The sequence below is a fragment of the Pelophylax lessonae genome, assembly GCF_965119305.1.
Source record: "Pelophylax lessonae genome assembly, chromosome: 2".
In the NCBI taxonomy this organism is placed as follows: Eukaryota; Metazoa; Chordata; class Amphibia; order Anura; family Ranidae; genus Pelophylax; species Pelophylax lessonae.
Window position 1 is genome coordinate 231,014,930 of NC_138769.1, and position 24,715 is coordinate 231,039,644.

General features: G+C 43.4%; 1 protein-coding gene across 1 annotated transcript in view; it reads left to right on the forward strand.

Annotated features, from left to right (window-relative positions):
* PHTF1 (putative homeodomain transcription factor 1) overlaps nt 1-24,715 on the forward strand; it is a 322,940-nt gene that overhangs the window by 78,526 nt on the left and 219,699 nt on the right. The window contains exon 5 of the mRNA XM_082246092.1: nt 12,978-13,136. Coding sequence (XP_082102218.1) covers nt 12,978-13,136 — 159 coding nt within the window. The remainder of the gene's footprint in view (nt 1-12,977; nt 13,137-24,715) is intronic.

Here is a 24,715-nt window from a genome sequence, read left to right on the forward strand (position 1 = left end):
AATGTTGAAACATGTACTGTTGGGCAGTTTTAATAAATAATCGAATAAGAGAATCTTTGCTTTGTGTTGACAGTTTTAGCAGGACTAAGGCTGGCCATACACTGTTTGAATTTTGCCCATTTTCTAATGAAATGGCCAAAATTTGCTTAGTGAGTGACCCTGCCAGCTTCCTCCCATTCAACATCCATTTATTGAAAAAGGAGTCTGTATAGTGTGGAAGGGGAATCTGTTAGATTTTTACATTCTGTTTTAGATAGATTGGTCAGTATCTGATGTCTCATAGACCAGGGCTTCCCAAACTACGGCCCTGCAACTGTTGCAGAACTACACATCCCATGAGGCATTGTAAAACTCTGACATTCACAGGCATGATGGGAATTGTAGTTCCTGAACAACTGCAGGGCCGTAGTTTGGGAATCCCTGTCATAGACTATTGCTAACTAGGAACCTATTAGCAGAGCATTTCCATGCAATTTCCTGCGATTTACAGAGTTAGAAAATAGTTTAAACTGCCTGCTTCTATTTTTCGGGATCCCAGGAAGAAAAGAGTACCATGGTACTAAAGAGTAAAGTATCATCATTTACATATGCCACGAGCTACCTTTTGGAAAGTGAAATAAACAAATTAGCACTTACATTTAATACTTGTGCCAACCTACACCTTCACAAACTAAAATACAGATGTTGTGAGATGTTGAACATGATGCACAGCAGTAATTTTTTGACTATAAATGATATGTAACTATATATGTCAAATAAAAAAAGAAATTAACTCAATGATAAGACCAGACTTTCTTACAGATTGATGTAACTTTCATGCTTCAGTTCCACCAGTGAAATAGCATGATTAGAGGAGACTGGCATAGATGGAGAAACTTTGAAGAACTTTCTGCCAGCGATCTACTTGATTTGAGCATTGGGTCAGCTCTCCAGCAGGTTTTTTTCTGCTGAAAATTACTTTTCTCTTTTATTCATTGACGAACACAGCGCTCTATCTTAGAACCAAAGGGTTATGTCGCCCGCTACAGGAGTAGGACACTAAGCAGGAAAAAGACTTGGCTACGCCTATGGGCAGTCCTAGCTGGTATATATCCCCCTCCCTTCAGGTTTTTTTTGCCTAGTCAGGAGTAAGGACCTAGCTCCTTGCTGGGATCTTTGGTTCTGGCAATTTTTTTTCTTTTAAATGGCATTTTTTCTCCTTTTTTTTTTTTTCTGTTAGATCTGCATTTTACTGCCAGGCTGAATAGCTAGATCCAGTGGTCACCGCAGTCTGGCCATCGAGCGCACGCAGACCAGAGCTCCTCGCTGGGGCAGCCCCGACATAGCCCCAATGGACAGGGGGCTGGCCTGTGAGTTAAATGCCTCGCGAGGTCGCATAAGACCAGGTCTTGGCCGGAGCCACAGCATTCCTCCTGGCCAACAGCCCCCCATTTTGGTGGCGAGGAGATCTGCCTGGAGTGGTGCCCATCTGGTTCCGTGGTATGGTGAGTAAGATGTTCCCTCTCTCACCCTGGATGCTGTGGGGGGTGGACCCGGGCAACCCCCAGGATGTTCGGACCTGTGGGTTCCTACAGGCCCCCCTCTGTTTTGTGTAGGCCATCTTTGTACCTCCACTCCTGAATCTGGCTCTGCCGCCGCGGACGTGGCCCACCCTGCGGTGCTTGTGTCCACACTTGCTGATCTATCAGATAGTGAGGATGATTCCTCCGCAGCTGTAGCTGTGCATGAGAAGCTGCTGGTAGACGCACCAATTGGGAGACTTTGAAGATGGTGGATGCAGCTGAGGCGGTTGCGGAAGTGGCTGTCCCTTTTGGCACTCATAAGCTGTCTCGTACGGCAAAAGTGTTCCCTTATCCCCCTATTTTAACAAGTTAGTCTACAAAGATTGGGATCGTCCAAAGTCCCCCTTTGTGGTTCCTAAACCCTTTGCTATGAAGTACCTCTTTGCAGAGTCACTCATTAACCTGGAGACTCTCCTGTCTCTAGGTAAAACAAGGCAACCATGATTCCGGTAGAGACAGTGACGGTGTCAGAAAAGCGGAGTCTGTGGCCTGCAATATGTTCACTATTGCAGGTTCGATGCTACGGTCAGTCCTGGCCATTGCCCTGGTGTCCCAAACACTTAACTAAATGGACTAAACTTTTGCCCCATGATCTGGGGGGTGAGCAGATTCCCCCTGCCTTTGTTGAGTTGGTGGACCAGTTGGTCGAGGGGCTGCAGTTTGTCTGTGATGCCTCTGTGATGATGAACCTGGCCCCTTTGATTTCTAAGCTATCTGTTTTGGCAGCAGTGCTTAGGAGTGTGTTGTGGCTTAAGTGTTGGGCTGCGGACCAAACCTCTAAAAAAAGCTCCTACTCATTTGCCCTTTCAAGACGATCGCCTGTTTGGGGCTACCCTGAATTGCATCATTAAGAGTCTTACGGGAGGGAAGAGCACTTTTCTTCCGCAGTCTGGGAAGGGAAAGGAGCCTCATTGCTGCCCTTTTATCTCGGCACACAAAAAGTTTCTTCATCCCTCAGGATCCACTGACAAGGGTTCAAAACCTTTCAAACCACCCTCGGGAGGTTCCAAGCGACACTGGTCTAGAAAGCTGATAGCGGGATTTTCTAGACCCACGAACAAGGCCCCTTTAGCATACCTGGGATGGGGGGACGTCTTCGCTGGTTTCCAGGCCCGTCGACCCCCTAGGTGAACGACAAATGGATCCACAAATTAATTCTGTCTGGTTACAAGATAGAGCTTATTTCTTGCCCTCTGGAAAGGTTTTTTCCTTCCAACATGCGTCTGTCCCTGGACTGGCTGCAAGCTCTCTTCAGAGCGGTGCAGGACCTGTTGCTTCAGGGAGTGATTGTCCCGATTCCGGTATCAGAACAACTTCAAGGTTTTTTTCAAACTTGTTTATGGTCCCAAAAAAGGAGGGCAAGGTTAGTCCGATTCTGAACCTCAAGGCCCTGAATTGTTTTGTGCGGGTACAGAAATTCAGAATGGACTCGGGTGCAAGACCTGTTGCTTCAGGGAGTACTTGTCCCGTTTTCGGTATCAGAACGGCTTCAGGGATTTTATTCAAACCTGTTTATGGTCCCAAAAAAGGAGGGCAGGTTAGTCCTATTCTGGACCTCAAGGCCCTGAATTGTTTTGGGCGGGTACAGAAATTCAGAATGGACTCCATTCGCACGGTGATGGCATCCCTACATAAGGGGGATTTATTGGCCTCTATCAACATCAAAGATCCTTACTTGCACATTTCAATATGTGCCCAACACCAGCATTTCCTCCCCTTTGCTGTTGGAGAGGAGCGCTACCAGTTTGTGGCTTTACCCTTTGGTCTTGCTTCCGCTCCTCGGGTCTTCCCCAGTTCTGGCGTTGCTACATCACCTGGGGATTGCTGTGATGGGCTACCTGGAAGACCTCCTTTTGCGAGCGGAGTCCTCATCTGCATTGATGGATGACGTGCAGATCACTATACTGACCCTGAAGGAGGTTGGTTGGCTTCTGAACAACCAGAAGTCTGCCCTGATTCTGTCCAGAAAATTGGATTATCTGGGTCTGACTCTGAATTCAGCTCTAGCCAGAGTGTTTCTTCGCATGCTGTGATTCATCTGTTGCTATCCCTCAGGACATCTTCCCTCCAGACTTGCATGCAAATGCTGGGCCTAATGGTGTCTACCTTTAAGGGCGGTCTCGTTTGCACAGTTCCATACGTGGTCCCTCCAGAGGGAGATCCTGGTGAAATGGGACAAGTGTCCAAAGTCTCTGGACAATCAGATTGGGCTGAGCCGGGAAAACAGTGGTTCCCTGGTCTGGTGGCTTAGCTCTCCGACTCTTCGGCAGGGAAATCTTTTCTCCCTTTGTATTGGACAGTGGTCATGACGGATGCCAGTCTGTCCGGGTGGGGAGGTGTCCTGGGGCTGGGCTCCGCTCAGGGTTGTTGAACGCTGGAAGAATCCAGACTTCCGAACAATGTCTTGGCTCTCCAGGCTATCAGGCTGTGCCTGGATCACTGGGCGGACCAGCTCCGGGGGCTCCCGGTACGGATCCAGCCTGACATTTCCACGGCAGTGGCTTATGTGAATCACCAAGGCGGAACAAATAGTGTGTTGGCGGCTCTGGAAGTAGCCAGCATTCTCCGGTGGGCAGAACACTTTGTTCCTGCCCTCTGCACCATACATATTCCAGGGGTGGTCAATTGGCAGGTGGACTATCTCATTTAGCAGGCTTTGGACCAAGGGAAGTGGTACCTTCAACCGGGCGTGTTTCATAGGATATGTCTGCAGTGGGGCACCTCTGAGGTGGACCTGTTGACGTCTTGACTCAACAGAAAGGTACCAAGATTTGTGGCAAAGTCACATGATCCTCTGGAGGACGCCACAGACACTCTGGTGGCCCCATGGGGCCAGTATTGCCTGATCTTTGCCTTCCTTCCTCTCAAGCTTGTTCCCCGGCTTCTGCGCAGGATCAAGGCAGAGAGGATTCTGGTCATCCCGGTGTCTCCCGACTGGCCTCGCCTGTCTTGCTATGCCGACCTGGTGCGATTGGTCGCTGATGTCACTTGAAAACTGCCTCTTAGGGAGGATTTGCTGTATCAAGGGCCGATCTTCCATCCTGCTTTACAGTCGCTGGCTTTGATGGCCTGGCTGTTGAATGCCAGGTGCTGAAGGATAGAGGTTTGCCTGGGTCAGTGATTCTGACTGGGCTGAAGGCTGGGAAATCTACCTCTAGAAGGATTTACCATCGTACGTGGAAAGCGTACATTTCGTGGTGTGTATCCATCAGTATTCACCCTCATTCCTTTTCGGTGGCTTGAATTTAGACCTTCCTTCAACGTGGTGTTGAGCAGAAGGTGGCCTTGAGTACTATCAAGGGCCATGTGTCTGCCTTGGAGGTATTTTTTTAGCGACCATTGGCCATGCATTACTTGGTGCGTAATTTCATTCAAGGAGTTCAACACCCGACTCCGCCGGTGCCGTCTCCTCTACCGTCGTGGAATTTGAACTTGGTGCTCTCAGTTCTCCAGAAGCCTACCTTTGAAAATATTCGGAAGATTCCCCTGCTTACGCTGTCTCTGAAGGTGGCTTTTTTGGTGGCTATCACCTCTGCTTGCAGAGTGTCTGAACTGGCGGCATTATCTTGTCGTACCCCCTACCTGGCGGTCCACAAAGATAACGAGAATTCTCTGCAGACTTGATGAATGGAGAATGGATGAAGGATCCCTCAGTCAGTGTACTCCTGTGTCTGTGTGTTCACTTCACTGAGACAGCTGTCTTTGCCCGCTGCGCTGATGATGTGATGTCTGCCATATGCCACCTTCCAACCTGCCGCTGACTCCCTCTTAGCCCGAGCCCGCTCTTCCCTCAGCACTTCACTGAAAGAGGCAGGCAATGAAGAAGCGGCTGTCAGTGATATCACGTCGCCAACAGGGAACGTGAACTAGAGCTAAAATGTTATCAGCAAACATGACACTGGAAACTTGTGAAAATCTGCCTGCAAGCTGATTTAGGAAAAAAGTCCTTCCATGCTACAAGTCCTGGGCCCTTGTGAATATACTAAAGGGGCTATTCAGACCACCTGGGAGCCGACGGAACCGGGAACAGTAGCATAACTAAACTGCCTGCAGCTTCTTGCGCCCATGAACCCATGGAGAGAGAGAGGGAGGCGCAGAATTCTCTCTCTCTCCAGACAGGCGATGCAGGTGCCACACTTTGAAGGGTGCCTGTAGGCAAATGCTAATTCCTAACGTGTTTAATTATTGAGGGTAGGTACAATCCCAGTTCAGTATATACAATGCTTATACTCCAAGGGCTTTTGGGTTTTTACATTCCTGCTGTTTGGGTAACCAGCCTCAATCAACCCAGCAGTGCTCCATGAAGCCCCAGCTTTGTCCGGCTGCCAACACACAGTCCAAGAAGAATGGTCAACAAGACAGCATGACAAAAGTTGGTGGGTGTTTTATTGTAGATTTGAAAACAATCATCAGCATCAATCACATGACATGTTTTATATAAGCTGTGCTTATCTATACGTAAGACTAAGTTCCACTTTTGCAAAATGTGCCAAGGTTCTGTGAAACTTTGCATAGGATTGTGTTGACTGTTTTAATTTAAATTGTAGAACACAAATCTGTATTAGGGAACAAAGTATTATACGGGGAAAGTGTGTTTTGCTGAGGGTTTTTTTCTGTTTCAATCATTTTTATTACATAAAACGATGTAAAAAAACTAAACATAATAGCAAAACAATACCGTAAATAGCACTGCAGATGCAGTGTAATAGATGCACATATGAACCATAATGCCGGAATTGTACTGTGCAGTGAACCCAGTCTGAGTTCAGAAGAGAGTAAAGTACATAGAAATGAAGGAATCGATGAATGTTAGTCCATTAGCATGGTAGAAAATAGTCCAATCCCTGTGGAGGAGCATCAGCTTATTAATAACCATAAAATGATAACATAAGAAATTGGACAGTGAGGCCAGGCTGGCTTGACCCAGCCCATTTATGCAATAGGCCCACATTGGAGGACTATAGACTTTATTCCAGATCGGGCTGCAAGAATAATTTGCGCCCCAAAGGGCCTGTAGCACCAACAATACACAACGTCATCAAAATTGTCTTCAAAATATGTGCAGTAACAGAACATATTCCCAACAAAAACCTTAATCATCTATTGGGATAGATAACCCCTCAACTAGATCAAGGCCACCAAATGAATAAAGAACAACTAAAAAGGACAGGGAAAGGTTGAAAAGCAAGGAAAGAAAGACAACTATGGTAGAGAGATTACGTCCAACCAGGAATCCACCACCCGGGAACCCAGGAGTTAACTCTGCACATCCATAGCCTACAAGTAAGTAAGCCGGAGGTCCAGATCTTTTCAAAGAGAGTTTTTGTCCTGCAAGACACTTGCAATCTTTTCAATGAGCATAATGCAGATTAATTTGTGCTACTTTAGGGCTAAATTGACAACCGCATTTTTCCAAGCAGTAGCGATAGCGATTTTAGCTGCTAAAAACATACATTAAAGTTTGCGTGTGTCTCTGAATATTTTTTACCTGTTTGTTTAACAAAGCATTTAGTAAAAATGACCATGGTAACCGAATATATAAGGAAATTATTTCTCATCCAGAAACGTTGAACTTTAGGGGGGGTTTTTTGCCTATTTATGGTTCTGTTTTTGTGACTTGTAAAGAGATGATGATAAAAAAATGTGTCAGGGAAGTGTTGTGGCAGCCGCAGCAGCATAAAGTTTGCAAAAGGGAAAGATGAAAACAAAGACGTCCAATGTTTTTCTTTATTTTGATAGAAAAAGGCCTCATGCATGCTGGACATTTTTTATGCTGCTTTTAGGAGAGTCTGGTGTTTGTTTCTTCATGTTAGCCTATGTTTCCATGCACACACAGGCATTTAGAGGCAGAAAGAAAAACACTGCTAGTGCATTAAAGGAGTCAGAAGATTTTTAATCTTAATGCATTCCCTCGGCCGTCCGGGACTCTCCCTCCTGATTGGCTGAGACAAAGCAGCAGTGCCATTGGCTCCTGCTGCTGTCAATTAAGAGGGGGCGGGGCCTGAACAGCAGCCCTGTGTCTGAATGGACACAGGGAGCTGCAGCTTGACTCGGGTGCCCCTATAGCAAGCTGCTTGCTGTTGGGGCACTCGACAGGAGGGAGGGGCCAGGAGCATGAACAAGGGACCCGAGAAGAGGAGAATCCCAGGCTGCCCTGTGCAAAACCTACTGCACAGGGGAGGTAAGTAAAACATGTTTGTTATTAAAAAAAAAAAAAAAAAAAAACACAAGCCTTTACAATCACTTTAAGGGGCATTTTAAACACCTTTACAAGCGTCAAACGTTTTTTCTGGCAAAACGCTGCTGCCAGAAGGAAAGGCATCTAGGAGACTTAGAAAAAAACATCCAGTGTGCATGAGGCCTACGCATCATCTAAAGGTGATATATATAAATAATTATAGTTTTTTTATGAGTGAAGAATTTAGAGCACCAGTAGGGGCAAGTAGGCAGGGAAGGCAGTACAAACAGCAATACCTAAAATAGCAGCAGCAAGTGAAATGTGATGTTGTTCTTTCTATGTAAATGAGACATTTGAGTTGATTTGACAGCAGCAAGCAGGCATGGTGGTGGCTCCTTAATGGAATGCATGCAGGTCTGAGTCCATAATCAGCTTTCTCCTGTAATGTGCAGTTCCTTAACAACTACACAGCCTGTGATCTCCAAAATTCCAACTGAGAAATGTTATTCTGATTTGGGTTGCTCAGTTTAAAACCTTGACTCCACTGCAACCTCATCCTTAATAGCCAGCAAAGGATGGAATTACAGAGAGATGAAAAGCAATGACTGAAGCGTTTGCACTATCCTGCTGCTATGATCATTACTATGAACCATGAGAGTAAAGTTAGCACTTGGTAAAATTATGTTTGAAAATAGCTGGATAATAGCTAAAGTAAACTCAGTGAAACATTTTTTTTTTTTTTAATATAGAAAACAATTCTTTGGCAGGTGATTGTTCTTTAACATATTTTACAAACATAAAATAATAAAATGTATATAAAGAAAAAAGGTTTTTTCATTTTGGATAGAGTGGTGGGGATGAGGGGGGCATTAGAACCGCTGTTAGGTTTTTATTGCTGTCTGTGTCTCCAGCAGATTTATTCTCTTTGGTAGGGAGAATCTAAAATTTTGAGTTGTCACCAGAACATGAATAAATCTTTCACTGGGGACACTTGCTGCGACTGTTTAAAAGGGAATTTGCTCTCACCTCCTATTGTGTTTATTGGACTGGAAACAAGAGGAAATCTCCCCAGTGGCACATAGATGGCTAAAAACTTGTTAACCCTTGCCTACTTCCAAAATGTAAAAGGTTTTGGCTTTATTTAGTATAGTTTAGTTATGGGGATGTTTCTCCTCTATTCAAATTACCCCCCCCCCAACCCTTTCCCATGACCCTTAGCTGTATGTATGTTCTGCTGCCATTCATAGCCACCGAGATATAGAGGTAAATCTCACCCGTTGGGAGTTCTAAGGGTCTGTACTTTATCTGATGGTTAGATTGCCCCTCAGACAACAGTAATGGTAATGTAAAGCCTATGTAAATTTTAATTTATTTCGAAATAACTGCTGCCTCCTCAACAGCAACAACGTAAGTGTATAAAAAAAGTAGTAATATTTTGGATGAATGAGTTTCCTTCCATCTTTTCCTTTCTTTCCCTATATCTCTTTCTTATTTCTCAGTCCACAGATATCTCCTTACCTCCACTTCACTGCTGCGTTTCTCACAAACACAATTGCTCTTCTCTTAATAGTTTAATGTTCTGGAGCATGGTGCTCACATTCTTAGATTTTTTGTATGGCTAAGCACATTCAATTCTTCTGCTTATGCATATATATTAACCAACGCTGTCTGTCCAGCCAGGGGATATGTTTGCGGGAATCATTCGATTCCTCAGCTCATTTAAAATGCCATTAGACCCAAATCATTAACAACTGTCAATACATGCTATATTACATTATGTTCTTACTCACTCATCCACTAGAGCATTTATTTTCTGTAGACTGCAAAAATCCTAATTTCTCCTGCTGTTCACTGTCCCTCCTTCCATGTTTATGCCCACTGCAACCTGAGAATGTGTAGACCAGCTGTTGGCATCTACTGAGAATTCTCCAGTTTCCTCCTTTTTCTAATCTATGCAGCCCACATGACTATAGGGTCACACATGATAAATGACACTCCCCTCCATCCTATTGGTGCAGGATATAAGATGGTGATTGATGAAGGCTTCACCTCCCTGTTAGTCCAAGCACATGAACACCATAGACACGCGCTGGAGGGGCGTGACACATCCTGTCATTGGCAGAATCTCCTCCAGATTTCCTTACAATGTAAACAAAGTGAAAGCTATTGTCAGTCAACTTAAACTAAACCTACACCACATTATTGCAAAAATAATAAACATTTTCTTTGAAATTTAGATTTCTATGGAGCTTTAAAACACTTTGTTGCTAATATTTATTTATTTAAATTCACTATTCTGAAAGCTTTTTATATATATATATATATATATATATATATATATATATATATATATATATATATATATATATTATGTGGCTATTATTTATTTATTTTTATTCACTATTCTACAAGCATTTTTTTTTTTTGTCATGTGACTGGAACAGCACCAATCAGCACTGTGCAGACACATATTCAGATATCAGCAGATAACTAGAAACTCTCCCCCAGAACTTTCCCTGAGCACAGGAAAGACCTTGGAAATGTCATGTGGCCTCTGAAAAGCAAATTTTAAATAATGTACTATAATGATGGCAATTAAATATTGTATAATATATAATTATTGTATTATTATGTATTATTGTACTATTGTATATTATATAATATAATAATTTTTAAATCCAAACTCTTTTTTATTGATGCAAAAAGGTGAGGTACAGGCACATGGGCGAGCATAGAGATGGTTTGTAGGACCTCGGTCCAATGCCGTGTAATATTTGGGAATCACTAGACCATGTGTATAAAATCACCCCTATGTATATTACATTTAGAAAACAGCTGCGTATCTCTCCTGCCCAATTCAAACAAATTGGCGGGTGTACAGTAAGCTCTATGGAGAATAAACAGCTGCAAGAGCTTGTGGGAGGCTGATAGGGAGGTAACAGGGATTGTTTCTAAGTCCATATCCGATTGATCGCGCATCAATGGCTCCTATATCCTTCACCCAGCAAGTCCTGCCTTAGTATCACTTTAAAGTCATCTATTTTTCCTGTCCCTCTATGTTTGAAGGATTTTTGACGGGGATACATCAACGTATTATAAATGGAAATCACCTTGAACCTAATGATAGTTATCTTTGTTATAACTGCATATCGTCTGCTAACACGGCTATGTGAGCACTTTCAGACATACTGTACTCTCCCCTTTTGTTTTCCTGGTATTCTTTAGCTATTGTTCTGTATTACTGTTTGATCTCCTTTAGCTTGAAACGAAAAAAAAAACAAAAACAATTGAAATAGAAAAAAAGTAGTAATATAAAAATCAGTCATTTACCTATAACATACATGTGCAAATACTTGTAACCGATAAATGTGCACAGGACCCCTAAAACCTACTACCTTATTCTTGTAGCCATTAGGCATTTTATAATAAATTAAGGGACTTAATTTTACTTTATTCCTTCTTAGTTTGAGCTGTAAACGTTTTTTATGTATTTCTTCAGTTTACAGAATTCCTTTTCTTTGTTTTGCAGCACAGTCTATATATAGTTTAGGGGAAAAGAGATTTAATCTCCAAATACGGAAAGGTTTCTTCACAGAGGGAGCTGTGAAAATGTGGAATAAACTCCCTCAAGAGGTGGTTCTGGCCAACTCAGTAGATTGCTTTAAAAAAGACCTGGATTCTTTCCTAAACGTACATAATATAACTGGGTACAGTAACATGTATAGACCAAATAACAAAAAAATCTGCGCTCAATAAATAGTGGCAGTGTAAAAATTGAAAAACAAATAGCAGCTAACACAGGTCAATAGATAACTAATTGAACAGACGTGGCCTCACCACGTTCTCCAGTCGGCTTGTTTTACATTGGGAACGCTGCAGCCCGTTTGTTCTCTGGATCGTTTTATATGCTGTCATGCATATCTTGTCTATGAGTGCACTCTTTTATTAATAAATGCTCAACAGTTTTTATTGGATTACACTATGATCCTTTGTTTCATTTATATATATATATATACCGGAAATCACATTACCTGGATATTTGCCTGAATCAATATTGCTGATGTTTCCTTATACCTTGGACACTTACCTGACCAAGCGCTGTAGGCTTTTTCATTCATTTGGAGGCCATCTGATTCTGGTAAGTGGCCATTCTCCCTTTGCTTAGTGTTGGTGGTTGTAGTTACCAAGGTTGAAGGATTGGTAAATACCATCTTTTCTCACATATTCTGGGATCTGTGATGCTTCGGTTTACGGAGTCTGTTCGTTTCAATTACTACATTCATCTATTTTGCACATTTTCTGGACACTTCACGTATTTTCATCTAAGAATTTGGCACTTTAATTTTTTTTTTTTTTGGGGGCTTTTCATTAATTTTTCATATGAACTTTGCTCTTTATGATCATGTTTTATCAATTTATATCAATTATCAGCGCTCCGCTTATTGTATATACTAACATGTGTAGGTAAAGTTGATCCAGGAAATATCAGATTGCCTCTTGGGGTATGAGGAAGGAGTTTTTCCCCTACTGGAGCAAATTGAATCATGCTTTGCTGGGGTTTTTTGCCTTCCTTTGGATCCTTTGGATAGGATTATGTAAATGGGATTGTATGATTATTTTTCCCCCCCTTTTATTGGTTGAACTGGATGGACTTGTGTCTTTTTTCAACCATACTAACTATGTGACTATATTTATATCTTAATTATGAACGCTGCATAGTATTTTAGGTTTAGTGGAATGCCATAGTTTATATTTCATTTGTGTGATAACATCTTTTATGCAGATACACCTTGACAAGTATTTGTAGTATTATCATAGGAAGTAGAAAACTGTGGCTGCTGTCTACTGTAGAGGATACTCTCTGTTTGAAAATATATAGGTTTAGGGATTTTCATTTATTTTTGAAGTCTGTATTGTGCATTTGATTGGTATATGAGAAAACAAAACCAGCTTGGCTGCCTGGGGCTGAATGCATAAAAATATATCTGTAGCTGTCAGAAAAATTTAAATCAGCAGGGGTTTGAAACATGGGCTTTGATACTACATTGTAGTTCAGTACTTCTAATTTATTATGCTTTTATCTATTTCTCATTTTCTTGACACAGATGCTTCTTTTACTTACCAGGGATATAAGCAAGTAATGATGTCACAATAACCTAATCTGTATTGTTTTTGTGAAAAAGAATGAAAGGTTTAGTGCGAATTTGTGTGTAAATCACATTTTTTACCTATTTTAGGATCAACATTTGGCAAAGCTAAACCTGAAAGCCCATGGACATCCCTAACTCGGAAAGGTCTTGTAAGAGTTGTATTATTTCCATTGTTCAGCCGATGGTGGATGAGAGTTACGAGCCCTGGAGTTTTCACTTGGCTGTTGGCGCTTTATGTCATGCAAGGTAATGACATTAGAAGAGCTGTCTAGTCTAGCTGGCAGCATCAATGTTTGTATATAATTTTAACATGCATTGCCAATAATATCTCTGTTCACACCTGTTTATGTTTTTATTTGCCTCTTATTCACATTTGTGTACATTTTTGAGAATAACAGTTAAATAGATCTTAGGGCTCAAGAGTAAAAATGGCCCTAGATCTATTGTAATTCGTCCTGTTCCAAATTTTGATCTATGTGTGCTCATCCCTGTTCGACAGAAGTTAGCACGATTTCTGTGGAATGAGAATGTTTAAAAAAGTTTTCTTGATCAGCATCTGCAACTGCTATCCAGTATATGTTGACAGTCCCAATGTCAGAATACAATGTCCCAGCAGAGAGGTATCCTCCATCCACCTCACTTGTGGATGGAGGAATTCATTTGTTGTTTTCCTGAATAAATGGGAAAAAAGTGAGTCATCTATGGCCAGCTTAAGGATGTAAATGATAAAATGTATGACAGTAATGTTTAGGGTCCATTTACATCACAATGCAGTGTATTTCATCTGTGCATTTAGATGTTTGCCTGGAGGGTGGGGGATTGAGTCAGTATTAATGGTGATGCTGTTGGTGCTCCTAAGAGACATAAGAAATCAGTGGGCTACTGAGACCACCAATACATATGCATCAATAAAATATTTGTGTTGGGTGGATTGGACCACCACCAAAGGGCATGTTGCAAATGAATATATGCATTTTGTCAGTCAGTATATGGATATCATGCATGCTAACGTCTTACTGGCTGAATAGTGGTCACGACAATGCAATCATACCAGTTGCAAAAACAAAAATATAAATACCAATGACAGTCCTGGAGTTTCTACCTTCAAAAACAAGTAAAAAATAGCAGCTCCCATTTTTCTAAACCAATGGGTTTCCTTTAGGTTTCTTTTCCTTTCTGTTTCTCTTTATACTTCTGTTCATTTTTATTCCCTTTTTTCCGTTGAACCTTTCTTCCACGAAATGACAGAACAAGATACAGAGCACACAAGAACGCAGCCTGTGTGCAATCACCCTTGTTGACAAGTAAAGGTTTATGTATGTTTTTCTCTTTCTGAATACGCTGTAGAATATGCCACTATTATGATTTTCACTGTATTAATAGATTCTCTTCCGAAGAACTAGAAATATGCTTCCTATTCATTGCAATGACCTTTTCTTTTTTCCGAATTATATCCTGAAGATTTGAATTTGGAAAATTAACTAATGTGGCTTCTAATTTGATGTCACAAAAACATTAATGGCAAAGATTAAAAATAAGCCTTTTTTTCCTCTAATATGTTTTCTTTGTAGTCTAAGAAAGAAGAAAAGTTGTAAATCCCCACAAGAACATCTAGTGTGCAAATTAAAATAAAAAGCAGTCAGGGAAATAATGCTTCATATGTTTTGTGACCGAATTAGGTCACGTTCAAGGAAACGGATTTTATCTAATAATATTCACTTGTCTTTGATAAAATGATTGGTTTGAATGTGCCTGTATTTGTAAACCACAGCCTTAAACAAAAAAACAAATTGGTTTAATAGGTATTTTATAAAGCACACTGGATTGAACAAGCAAAAATGTAATTACATGGTTCTGACTATCGCATGCCCTTTTCTAATCCTTACATGCCCTTGATAATACAGTTCAAGCTGAAGCGTCAAGGGGATAAGAAAATAAAGTACCCAAAAAAGTGGAGAAATACAGACAGAGAGTATAGGACACAAAAGGAACAGGAGAGACAAAATAGGCCAGAAGAGACAGGGGGACCACAGTAGGGACTTTCTTCTATCCCTTTCTATTGATTAGGCTATGTTTAGAGAATGGGAAGAAAACAAGACTTAAAGTACAGTTTAGCTGAAGCCAACTCTTTTTTTTTTATTTATTTTATTTGTTTTGTGTGCTGTCTGTGTCAAATTAAGCAGATGTTTCTTTACTTTCTGTTCTTAGACAATAGATTAAAGGATAAGTTCACTTATTGGAAAAAAATAGTATAATAAAATAATAACCAGACCACAGCTCCACGCTAGGTCGGTGGTGACAGATCCCATCCAGGACTGGGGAGGCCAGCGAGTTAAATGTCTCACGGGGCACATATAACGGGGCGCCAATAAGTGGGGCACGGGTACTTCCTAGGGTGATCGGTCACTCCGGGGTTCACCTCCAACCCCCCCAAACACCCCCCCACTAGGGTGGGGTCGTGGCCTGGTTTATCCACATGCCCTTGTCCTTTTGGCCTGGGTATCTAGCGGGCGCACTGTACCCCCCCACTCTCAAGGCTGTCTGTGCTGGGGGGTCTCCCTTGGGCTCACCTTTTCTGCTGTTAGGCCTGGGCAACAGATGACCGGGCTTTTGTGGGTGCTGCTTGTGGTGCTGCTCGTGGCCAGACCTGCCGGCAATTGAGGCCGGGCCTTTGCGGCCTTCTGTCCAGACACTCTGTGGAGAAGCCTTATTGGGGCAGCTGAAGCCGCTGCTCCCAGTGCTTACACCCGCCCTCCCCTCTGGATGGCCTAGCTGTTAACAGCGCTCCCTTGATTAGTCCAGGTCCCCTCGATCTGCATCTGCCGGGCATCCAAAAATTTAGGCCGCGGCCTACTAGGCCGTGCAGCCAGGCCACTCCTTTTGGAGAGGCGGTGCTGCGGGGATGGTATGGGTCACCGGTAGCTGTAGCCGCCATTAGGCTTTTGGGCGCCCATCCCTGTAGGTGTTGTGGGGTCCTAGGGGAGATTCTGTCTGCGGGACTACCCGCATCAGAGAAGCACTGGCGGTGGGCGGGGCTCTTTTTGTAACCTCCTCTGTTGGGGATGCTGACGATGATTCCCTTTGGAGGGGCATCGCCGGTTGGCGCCCCTATGAAGGGTCTCAATCGGTGCCCTCTGTGCGCGGCCTCAGTCTGCGGCCCCCTTTGCGAGCCTTAGTTGGCGGCCCCCTCTGGGTTTTTTTGTTTATGTTTCCCAGGGCACCCACCCCCTGCTCTTCCCTGCCTCATCTGTCACCAGATCCTGAATCTGGCTCTGTCACTACAATAATGCCCGCCCTACGGGGTTGGTAGCCACGTTCAATGACCTGTTTGCTAGTGAGGATGATTCCTTCACAGCTGTAGCTGGACTCGAGAGGCGCTGGTTGACGCACTAGTTCCTGACTTTGCAGATGGATGGTATTAGGTTTTATATTGCTGACTCCATGTTTAGACCAGTCCTGGCAATTGCCCTAGTGTCACAAACACTAACTGAGTGGACTTCGCTTTTACTCTGTGACCTAGAGGGTGAGCAGGTTCCCCCTGCCTTGGTGGACCAGTAGGTCCAGGGGCTGCAGTTTGTCTGCAATTCCTATTTGGACGTGGCTCCCTTGATTTCTAAAGACCTCTAAAGAAACTTTGACTGCCTTACCCCTTCAAGGCGATCAGCTGTTTGGGACTACCCTGGATGACATTGTGAAGAGTCTCACAGGGGGGAAGAGTATCTTTCTTCCACAGTCTGGGTAGGAAAGAGAACCTCGTTGCAGACGTGGCCCGTATTTCTGGGGCCACAAAAGATTTTTTTTACGTCCTCCCCGGGAGCTTCCAAACGATCCTGATCTAACTGGCTTAGTGCAGGATTTTTGTTAGATGCACAGACAAGGTTCCTTCAGCTTGAAGGTGTGCCCCCACCTGTGCCTGGGGTGGTGGGGCATTTTTTGTTGGTTTCTGTGCCAGTGGACCTCCTTGGTAAATAAACCAATGGGTCCACGAAGGGATACTGTGCTGTTACAAGTTTCAGTTTCGTTCTTGCCCTTCAGAAAGGTTCTCCCTTTCAATGTGTGTACCAGACCGTTTGCAAGCTCTTTTTGGGGTGGTGCATGATCTGTAGCTTCCTCGGAATGGTTCAGGGTTGTTTATTTCAAGTCTGTTCCTGGTCCCAAAGACAGAGGGCTATGTTTGTCCAATTTGAGACCTTAGGGCTCTGATCTGCTTGTGTGGGTACAGAAGTTTAGAATGGAGTCTATTCGTACGGTGGTGGCATGCCTGCATCAGGGACTTCTGCCTGTATCGGCATCAAGGATGCTTCCCTGCACATTCCAATGTGTCCCTGACTCTAGCACATCTGCCGTTTTTGTTGAAAGGAGCATTGCCAGTTCATGGTGTAACCCTTGGTTCGTGCCTCCGTCTTCACAAAGTGTTGGCCCCGCTTCTGGGGTTGCTACATCAGCGGGGGATTGCGGTACTGGGCTCCCTGGAAGACCTCCTCCTGTGAGCGGAGTCCTCTGCTGCCCTGATGGACCACGTAGGGATCACTATACAGACCCTGAAGGGTTTGGTTGGCCTCTAAATTACCGGAGGTCTCCTCTTATTCCATCCAAAAAGTTTAATTATTTGGGTCTGACTCTGGATTCAGCTCTAGCCAGAGCGTTCCTTCCTCTGGACAATCTCCAGAAGTTGCATGCTGTGATTCATCTACTGCTGTCCAGCAGGTGGTCCTCCCTCCGGACTTGCATGCGGGTGCTGGGCCTTATGGTATCTACCTTTGCGGTAGTTCAGTTTGCACAGTTCCATACAAGGTCACTTCCAAGGGAGTTCTTGGTGAAATGGGATGAGGGTCTGCAGTCCTTGGATATTCAGCTGTGGCTGCGCCGGGCACCCAGGGGGTCCTTGGTTGGGGGATTCGTTCCGCAGCTCTTCAACAGAGAAAGCCTTTCTCCCCTTGTCTTGGCCAGTGGTCACCACAGATCCCAGTCTGTCTGGATGGGGAGGTGTCCTAGGACTCAGCTATGCTCAGGGTTGTTGGACGCTGGAAGAGTCCAGATTACCGATCAATGTCTTGGAACTTTGGGTGATCAGGCTGTGCCTGGATCACTGGATAGATTGTCTCCAGGGGCTCCTGATACGAATCCAGTCAGACAATGCTACGGTGGTGGCCTATGTCAATTACCAGGGCAGAACAAAAGGTGTATTGTCAGCACTGGAAGTAGCGGACATCCACTGATGGGCAGAACGCTTCATTCTGGCCCTTAACACCGTACATATGCCAGGAGTGGAAAAACTGGCAGGCGGACTATCTTAGTCGGCAGGCATTGGACCAAAGGGAGTGGTCCCTTTACCTGGACGTATTTCATGAGATATGTCTTCGGGGGATCTGTTGGCATCTTTGCTCAACAGAAAGGTACTGACGTATGTGGCAAGGTCATGGGATCCTCTGGCTGATGCCACAGAGGCTCTGGTGGACCTGTGGGGCCAGTATAGTTGGATCTACACTTTCCTCCCTCTCGAGCTTCTACTGTGGCTTTTACGCAGGATTGAGGCCAAAGGGATTCAGGTGATTCTAGTGGCCCTGGACTGGCCTCGTTGATCTTGGTTCGCCGACCTGGTGTGATGGGTCGCCGACATCCTTTGGACGCTGCCTTTCGGAGAGGATCTGCTGTCCCAAGGGCTGATCTTCCATCCTGCTTTGCAGTCTCTGGCTTTGACGACCTGGCTATTGAAAGCCAGGTGCTGAGGGATGGAGGTTTGCTTGGGTCGGTGTTTCCGACGCTGCTGAAGGCTAGGTAATCTACCTCTAGGAAGATCTACCATCGTACATGGGAAGAATTTTGTGGTGTGAGTCACTTGGTGTTCATCCTCGTTTTTTCTCAGTTGAACAGCAATTGGCCAGCAAGGTCCAGGTGTCAGCCTTGCGGTATTCTTTCTATGGCCCCTGGCCATGCACTCCCTGGTGCATACCTTTCTTCAAGGGGTTCAAAATTTGACTCCACAGATGCGTTCTCCTCTACCACCTTTGAATCTGAACTTGGCGCTTTCAGTCATCTAGAAGCCTCCCTTTGCAAATATTCGGGAGATTCCCCTGCTTACGCTGTCTCAGAAGGTTGCCTTTTTTGGTGGCTATCACCTCTGCTCACAGCTGTTGACATTGTTTTGTCGCATCCCTACTTGGTGGTCCACAAAGATAAGGTGGTTCTTGCCCCTGTCTGTCGTTCCTTCCTAAAGTAGCCTCTAATTTCCATTTAAATGAAGATGTTGTGTTGCCTTCCCCATGCCCCAGGCCTAAACATCCTAAGGAAATTGCGTTGCCCTGGATGTGGTGCGGGTGATTCGGGTGTACCTGGCAGCTACGGAGTCTTTTCGGAAGTCAGACTTACTATTTGTTTTCACGGATGGGCCAAGAACAGGACTGTGTACTTCTGTGACCATTTCAAGATGGGTCAGACAGACAGTGACTCAGTCCTATTCTATTAAGGGTCAGGTTCCTCCTTTCCCTATAACAGCACACTTTACTTGGGTGCTTAGTGCTTCCTGGGTCTTTCGTCATCAGGCATCGGTGATGCAGGTTGCAAGATGACCACCTGGTCGTCGGTGCACACTTCTTACAAAAATCTAGTGGAGTGGATGTGTTGACATCTGTAGATGCTTCCTTTGGCCGCAAGGTTTGCAGGCTGCTGTTTAGAGGGTCTGTTCCCTCTTTGGGGGAGAAATGTTTAGGTGGGCTCCAGTTGTTTTTTGTTGAGCACCTGTTACCAGGTTGGCTAATGTTTAGCCTTGGTAATTTTTTTGCTTTTCCCACTTCTCATGTTTGACACTGCTTTGGGACGTCCCAATGGTCAAGAATCCTTAGGAGATGTGTCCATCAATGAACGAAAGAGAAAATGGGATTTTTGACTTACTGTAAAAGCCATTTCTCTGATGTTCATTGGCGGACACAGCACCTGACCCCTCTATGGAGTTGTAATACTTCTGACACTGCTTGTAAAAAAACTGAGTACAAATAGGGGGAGTATACCTCCTGGCACTGCCCATAGGTATGGTCAAGTTATTTTTTATGCCTAGTGTCCGACTCCTGGAGGGGGCAGTATAACCAAATGATCAAGAATCCTAAAGGAGCTGTGTCCATCAATGAATATCAGAGAAATGGATTTTACAGTAAATCAAAAATCCAATTTTTTTTTGCAGCTAAAAATTGTGCATTTATTAATATTTTATTGGAGTCTGTAAAGCATTGCACAGCAATCAGCAGATCGCTGGTGTCATGCAGACCTGACAGTGTTTCTGCTTGCATGTACATGCCGTATGGGTAAGCAGATACAATGAGACAGGAAGCATGAATGAACTTCCATGGCGCTGCACAGCCACAAAGGCTGCCGGACCTTGTAGTTTTCCATGCATAGAGCCCTGTCAATCAGTGATGGAGCTGGGCAGGCGGAGGCCCGCTCAGCCAGGTTTTTTTTTTTAAATATAGCATCAGTATATGATATCATCAAAAGATTCAGAGAATCTGGAGAAATCTCTGAACAAGGCCAAAACGCAATATTAGATGCCTGTGATCTTCGGGCCATCATATATCACTGCATTAAAAATAGGCATGAACTTGTGATGGACATTACTGCTTGGGCTCAGGTATACTTCCAAAAACCACCATCTGTGAACACAGTTGTTCCTGCTATCCAAAAATGCAAGGTAAAGCTCTTTCATGCAAAGAAGAAGCCATATCTGAACACGATCCAAAAATGGTGTCGTCTTCTCTAGGCCAAGCTCATTTAAAGCGGAAAATGGAAAACTGTTGTGTGTTCTTTTTGGCAACCATGGGCGCCGTGTCCTCCAGAATGAAAGGGAGTGGGACCTTCCTGGCTTGTTATCAGTGCTCAGTTCAAAAGCCTGCATCTCTGATGGTATGGGGGTGCATTAGTTCGTATGGATTGGAAGCTTGTACATCCGGAAAGGCACCATCAATGCTGAAAGATATATCCAGGTTTTAGAGCAACATATGCTCCCATCCAAACAAATTCTTTTTCAGGGAGGCCTTGCATATTTCAGCAGGACAATGCTAAACCGCATACTGTATTTATTAGAACAGCATGGCTTTGTAGCAAAGGAGTTGGTCCCTTAACTGACCTACCTGCAGTCCATACCTTTTAAAAATATTTGGCACATCTTGAAATGAAAAATAGGATAAAGAAGAACCAGAACTGTTAAGCAGATAGAATCCTATATCAGGCAAGAATGGGACAATATTTCTCTCCCAAAATTCCAGCAACTGGTCTCCTCAGTTCTCAGATGTTTACTGAGTGTTGTTAAAAGAAAAGGGGATGTTACACCATGGCAACCATGGCCCTTTCTCAACTTTTTTTAAACGTGTTGCTACAATCAATTTCAAAATTACCTTTTTTTTCTTAAAATTGCACATTTTCTCAGTTTAAACCTAAGACATGTTTTTTATTTTCTATTGTGAATAAAATAGAGGGTGTATGAGATTTGCAAATCATGTTTGTTTTAATGTAGATTTTACACAACGCACCAACTTTTTTGGAACTGGGGTTGTACATCAGGCAAATTCCATGAGGCTCTAATGTGGTTACAACATTACAGTATATAATCAGAAGAAACAATGAGCCTGAGGTAAATAAGAGGGATAATAGGTACAAACATCCAAAATAGCGTCTAATAGAAATAAAGGAAGGGCAGAGATTGTTGTCCCCAAATAAACAATCTCAGGGGAAGGGGGGAAAAGAGAGAGGAATGATAGGACTTTCACGGTACCTTGATTAAAAAATATTCACATATATTTAAAATATACAAAATGTTATTTAACCTCCCTAGCGGTATTCCCGAGTGTGGCTCGGGGTTAATATAGAGTACCAAAAGCTGTAACCCCCGAGCCACACTCGGGATTACCCCACAATAAAACTCACCTTCCTCTGCAATCCCCTGCCGTCCTCCAGCCATCCTCCCGCTGTCCTTCCGCTGTGTGTTCAGCAGATGCCGGCAACTGTCTTCCGGTTCCCTTCCCTGCGAGCGTTGCGACGCAGGGGGGTGGAACCGGCAGCAATTTCAAAAAAGTAAAAACAACAAATGACATGATACAAAGATGTTATCCTAATGGATTACACCGTATGAAGGCATTTCACCTCAGGAATTCACCTGTTGACTTTTCCAGTGCCTTGCCTGTGCTTTTCCAGTTCTTTGCGCCTGGAAAATTGAGAACGGCCTTGGCGTCCAAAAAGCATTCTTTTTGCGCAAAAGTACTTTTAGATGAACTTACAGCTACAGCGAAACTGAGTTACTTGAAGAACTGAGCGAAAGCGATTCGTGGGAAAATTCATCATCAGTTACGGAAAGGGATGACAGCGTCAATTCTGCGACTGAGCTCAGCGATGTGCGGACTTGGTGCTCTATTGACTGCAGTATGGATCAGGCAGTGCCCCCAAGATTCCCATTTACAGGAGCTCCTGGTATGAGAGTTGACGTTGACCATGACAACCCCTTGGCATACCTACAATTATTTTTGACCGATGAGGTTATTGAAAAAATAGTTACCGAGACCAACCGGTACAGAGAGCAACAATGCGCTATGCATTGGAGGTTTGCAATATGCAGAAAGTGGGAACCAGTGACCAAAGATGACCTTTGGAAATTTCTGGGCCTAATAATTCTTCAGGGAGTGGTGGGGAAACCCCTGCAGAAGTGGTATTGGACAACCAATACATTACTTACCACTCCATTCTTTGGCACGGTCATGTCAGAATACAGATTTCCCCTCATAATGAAATATCTCCACTTTCAAAATAATAAAGAATTTGATGAAACTTCTCATCCTGCACCAAAACTAAAAAAAATTGGGAAGTATATCAAATGATTCTTCAGAATTTCCAAAGGAGCTATGTGCCAGAAAGAGACATCAGCATAAATAAAAGTCTAATGGCCTACAAGGGAAGGCTCAGCTGGGTGCAATACATTGCATCAAAGAGGGCATGATTTGGCGTAAAATCCTACATGCTATGCAAATCGTCAACTGGCTACATTTGGAATTCAGTGATATACACTGGAAAATGAACAAAATTTGATGAAAAATACAGTAATTATGGAATGGCAACATCCTCTGTTCTTTCACTAATTGAGCCATTGCTAAATCAGGGCTATTGTGTAACAATGGACAACGTTTATACATCTCCTGAACTTTAGGAGGTTCTACTGCACAACAAAACTGATGCCTATGGAACCGTAAGGGCGAACCGGCGCGACATGCCGTTAATGTTTGGCAAAAAGAAGCTCAAGACAGGAGAAATGGTTGCCTGGCAGAAAGGCAAAATTATGGCACTGCGATGGAGGGACAAGAAAGATGTGTGCCTAATGAGTACAGTGCATAACACCTCCACTGTTATGGTACGCACAAAAGGTGGGAAAGAAGTCATGAAGCCACAAGTAGTGATAGACTACAACAACACCATGGGAGGTGTCCCAGAGCCGACCAAGCAATGACATTATACCCAGCTACGAGGAAGCAGCAAAGACATCTTCTTGAGCAATGCTTGTGGAATGCATATATTCTGCTCAAAAAAAGAGTGACAAGCCTGTGATTCATGCAGACTTTATTTGGAAAGTTGCCGAACAAATCTTTCTGAGTCACAAAAGCACCATCAATGGCTGTGAACAGATCTGGACGTTATGCTGTTGGTGTTGTCAACCCCGAATGCCTGATTGGTCGTCACTTCATGGACTACATCCCACCAACTGGGAAAAAGTCAGCACCTACAAGGATGTGCGTGGTTTGTTGCTCGAATAGAGATGACAGTGGAAGGAAAATAAGAAAAGAAGCCAGATTCTATTGTTCCGATTGTGACGTCATACTTTGTTCAGTCACATGTTTCAAAATCTTTCATACCTGAGATGTTTACTAAACCTTTTTTACAGTGACTAGTAACATCGCACCCCTTGTTTGTACACATTTCATTGTTTTTGGTTTGATTATATTATTGAATAAAATGTATTATTATTATATTATAATTTTATGATTTAGTGTTTCAAACTTTATCATACTTTGTCTAATAGACTCTTGATTGGACAGATTTAAGTGGGTTATTCCTAAGAATATTTTAGCACAAAAATTCTGACATAATCAGACTGCCAGGGAGGTTAATACAACATATTGTGGTTAAAAAACGGACCAATCGTCCAACAGCATTAGATTAGATATCAATGCAGATAGATGCTTATTGATCAAAACAGAGTGCAGAAGTTCAAGATTAAGCGTATATTCCTCAACATGTTTCACGGGGACCATCCGCTTCTTCAGGAGGATATTAATATACGCATTCTCTATAAATAATAACAACATATAGGTTAGTGATTCCCAAAAGAATGTAAATATATAAATAAAACAATATATATGCTGCAGACAAGGGGTTTGGGTTGTGCACTAGTTGCGTGCAAAAAAGTGTTGCCGGCAGTAGGTTTATGAAAAAGATCAGTAGTAACAGTTCCATCAGGTGCTTTAGTAATCATGAGATCCAAAAAGGAGATATAACGAGTACTAGTGCACACCCCAAACCCCTTGTCCGCAGCATATATAGTGTTTTATTTATATATTTACTTTCTTTTGGGAATCACTCACCTATATGTTGTTATTATTTATAGAGAATGCGTATATCAATATACTCCTGAAGAAGCGGATGGTCCCCGCGCAACATGTTGAGGAATATATGCATAATCTTGAACTTCTGCACTCTGTTTTGATCAATAAGCATCTATCTGCATTGATATGTAATGTTTTGCTGTTGGCGATTGGTCTGTTTTTTTAACCACTTGCCGACTGCTCACAGTATAT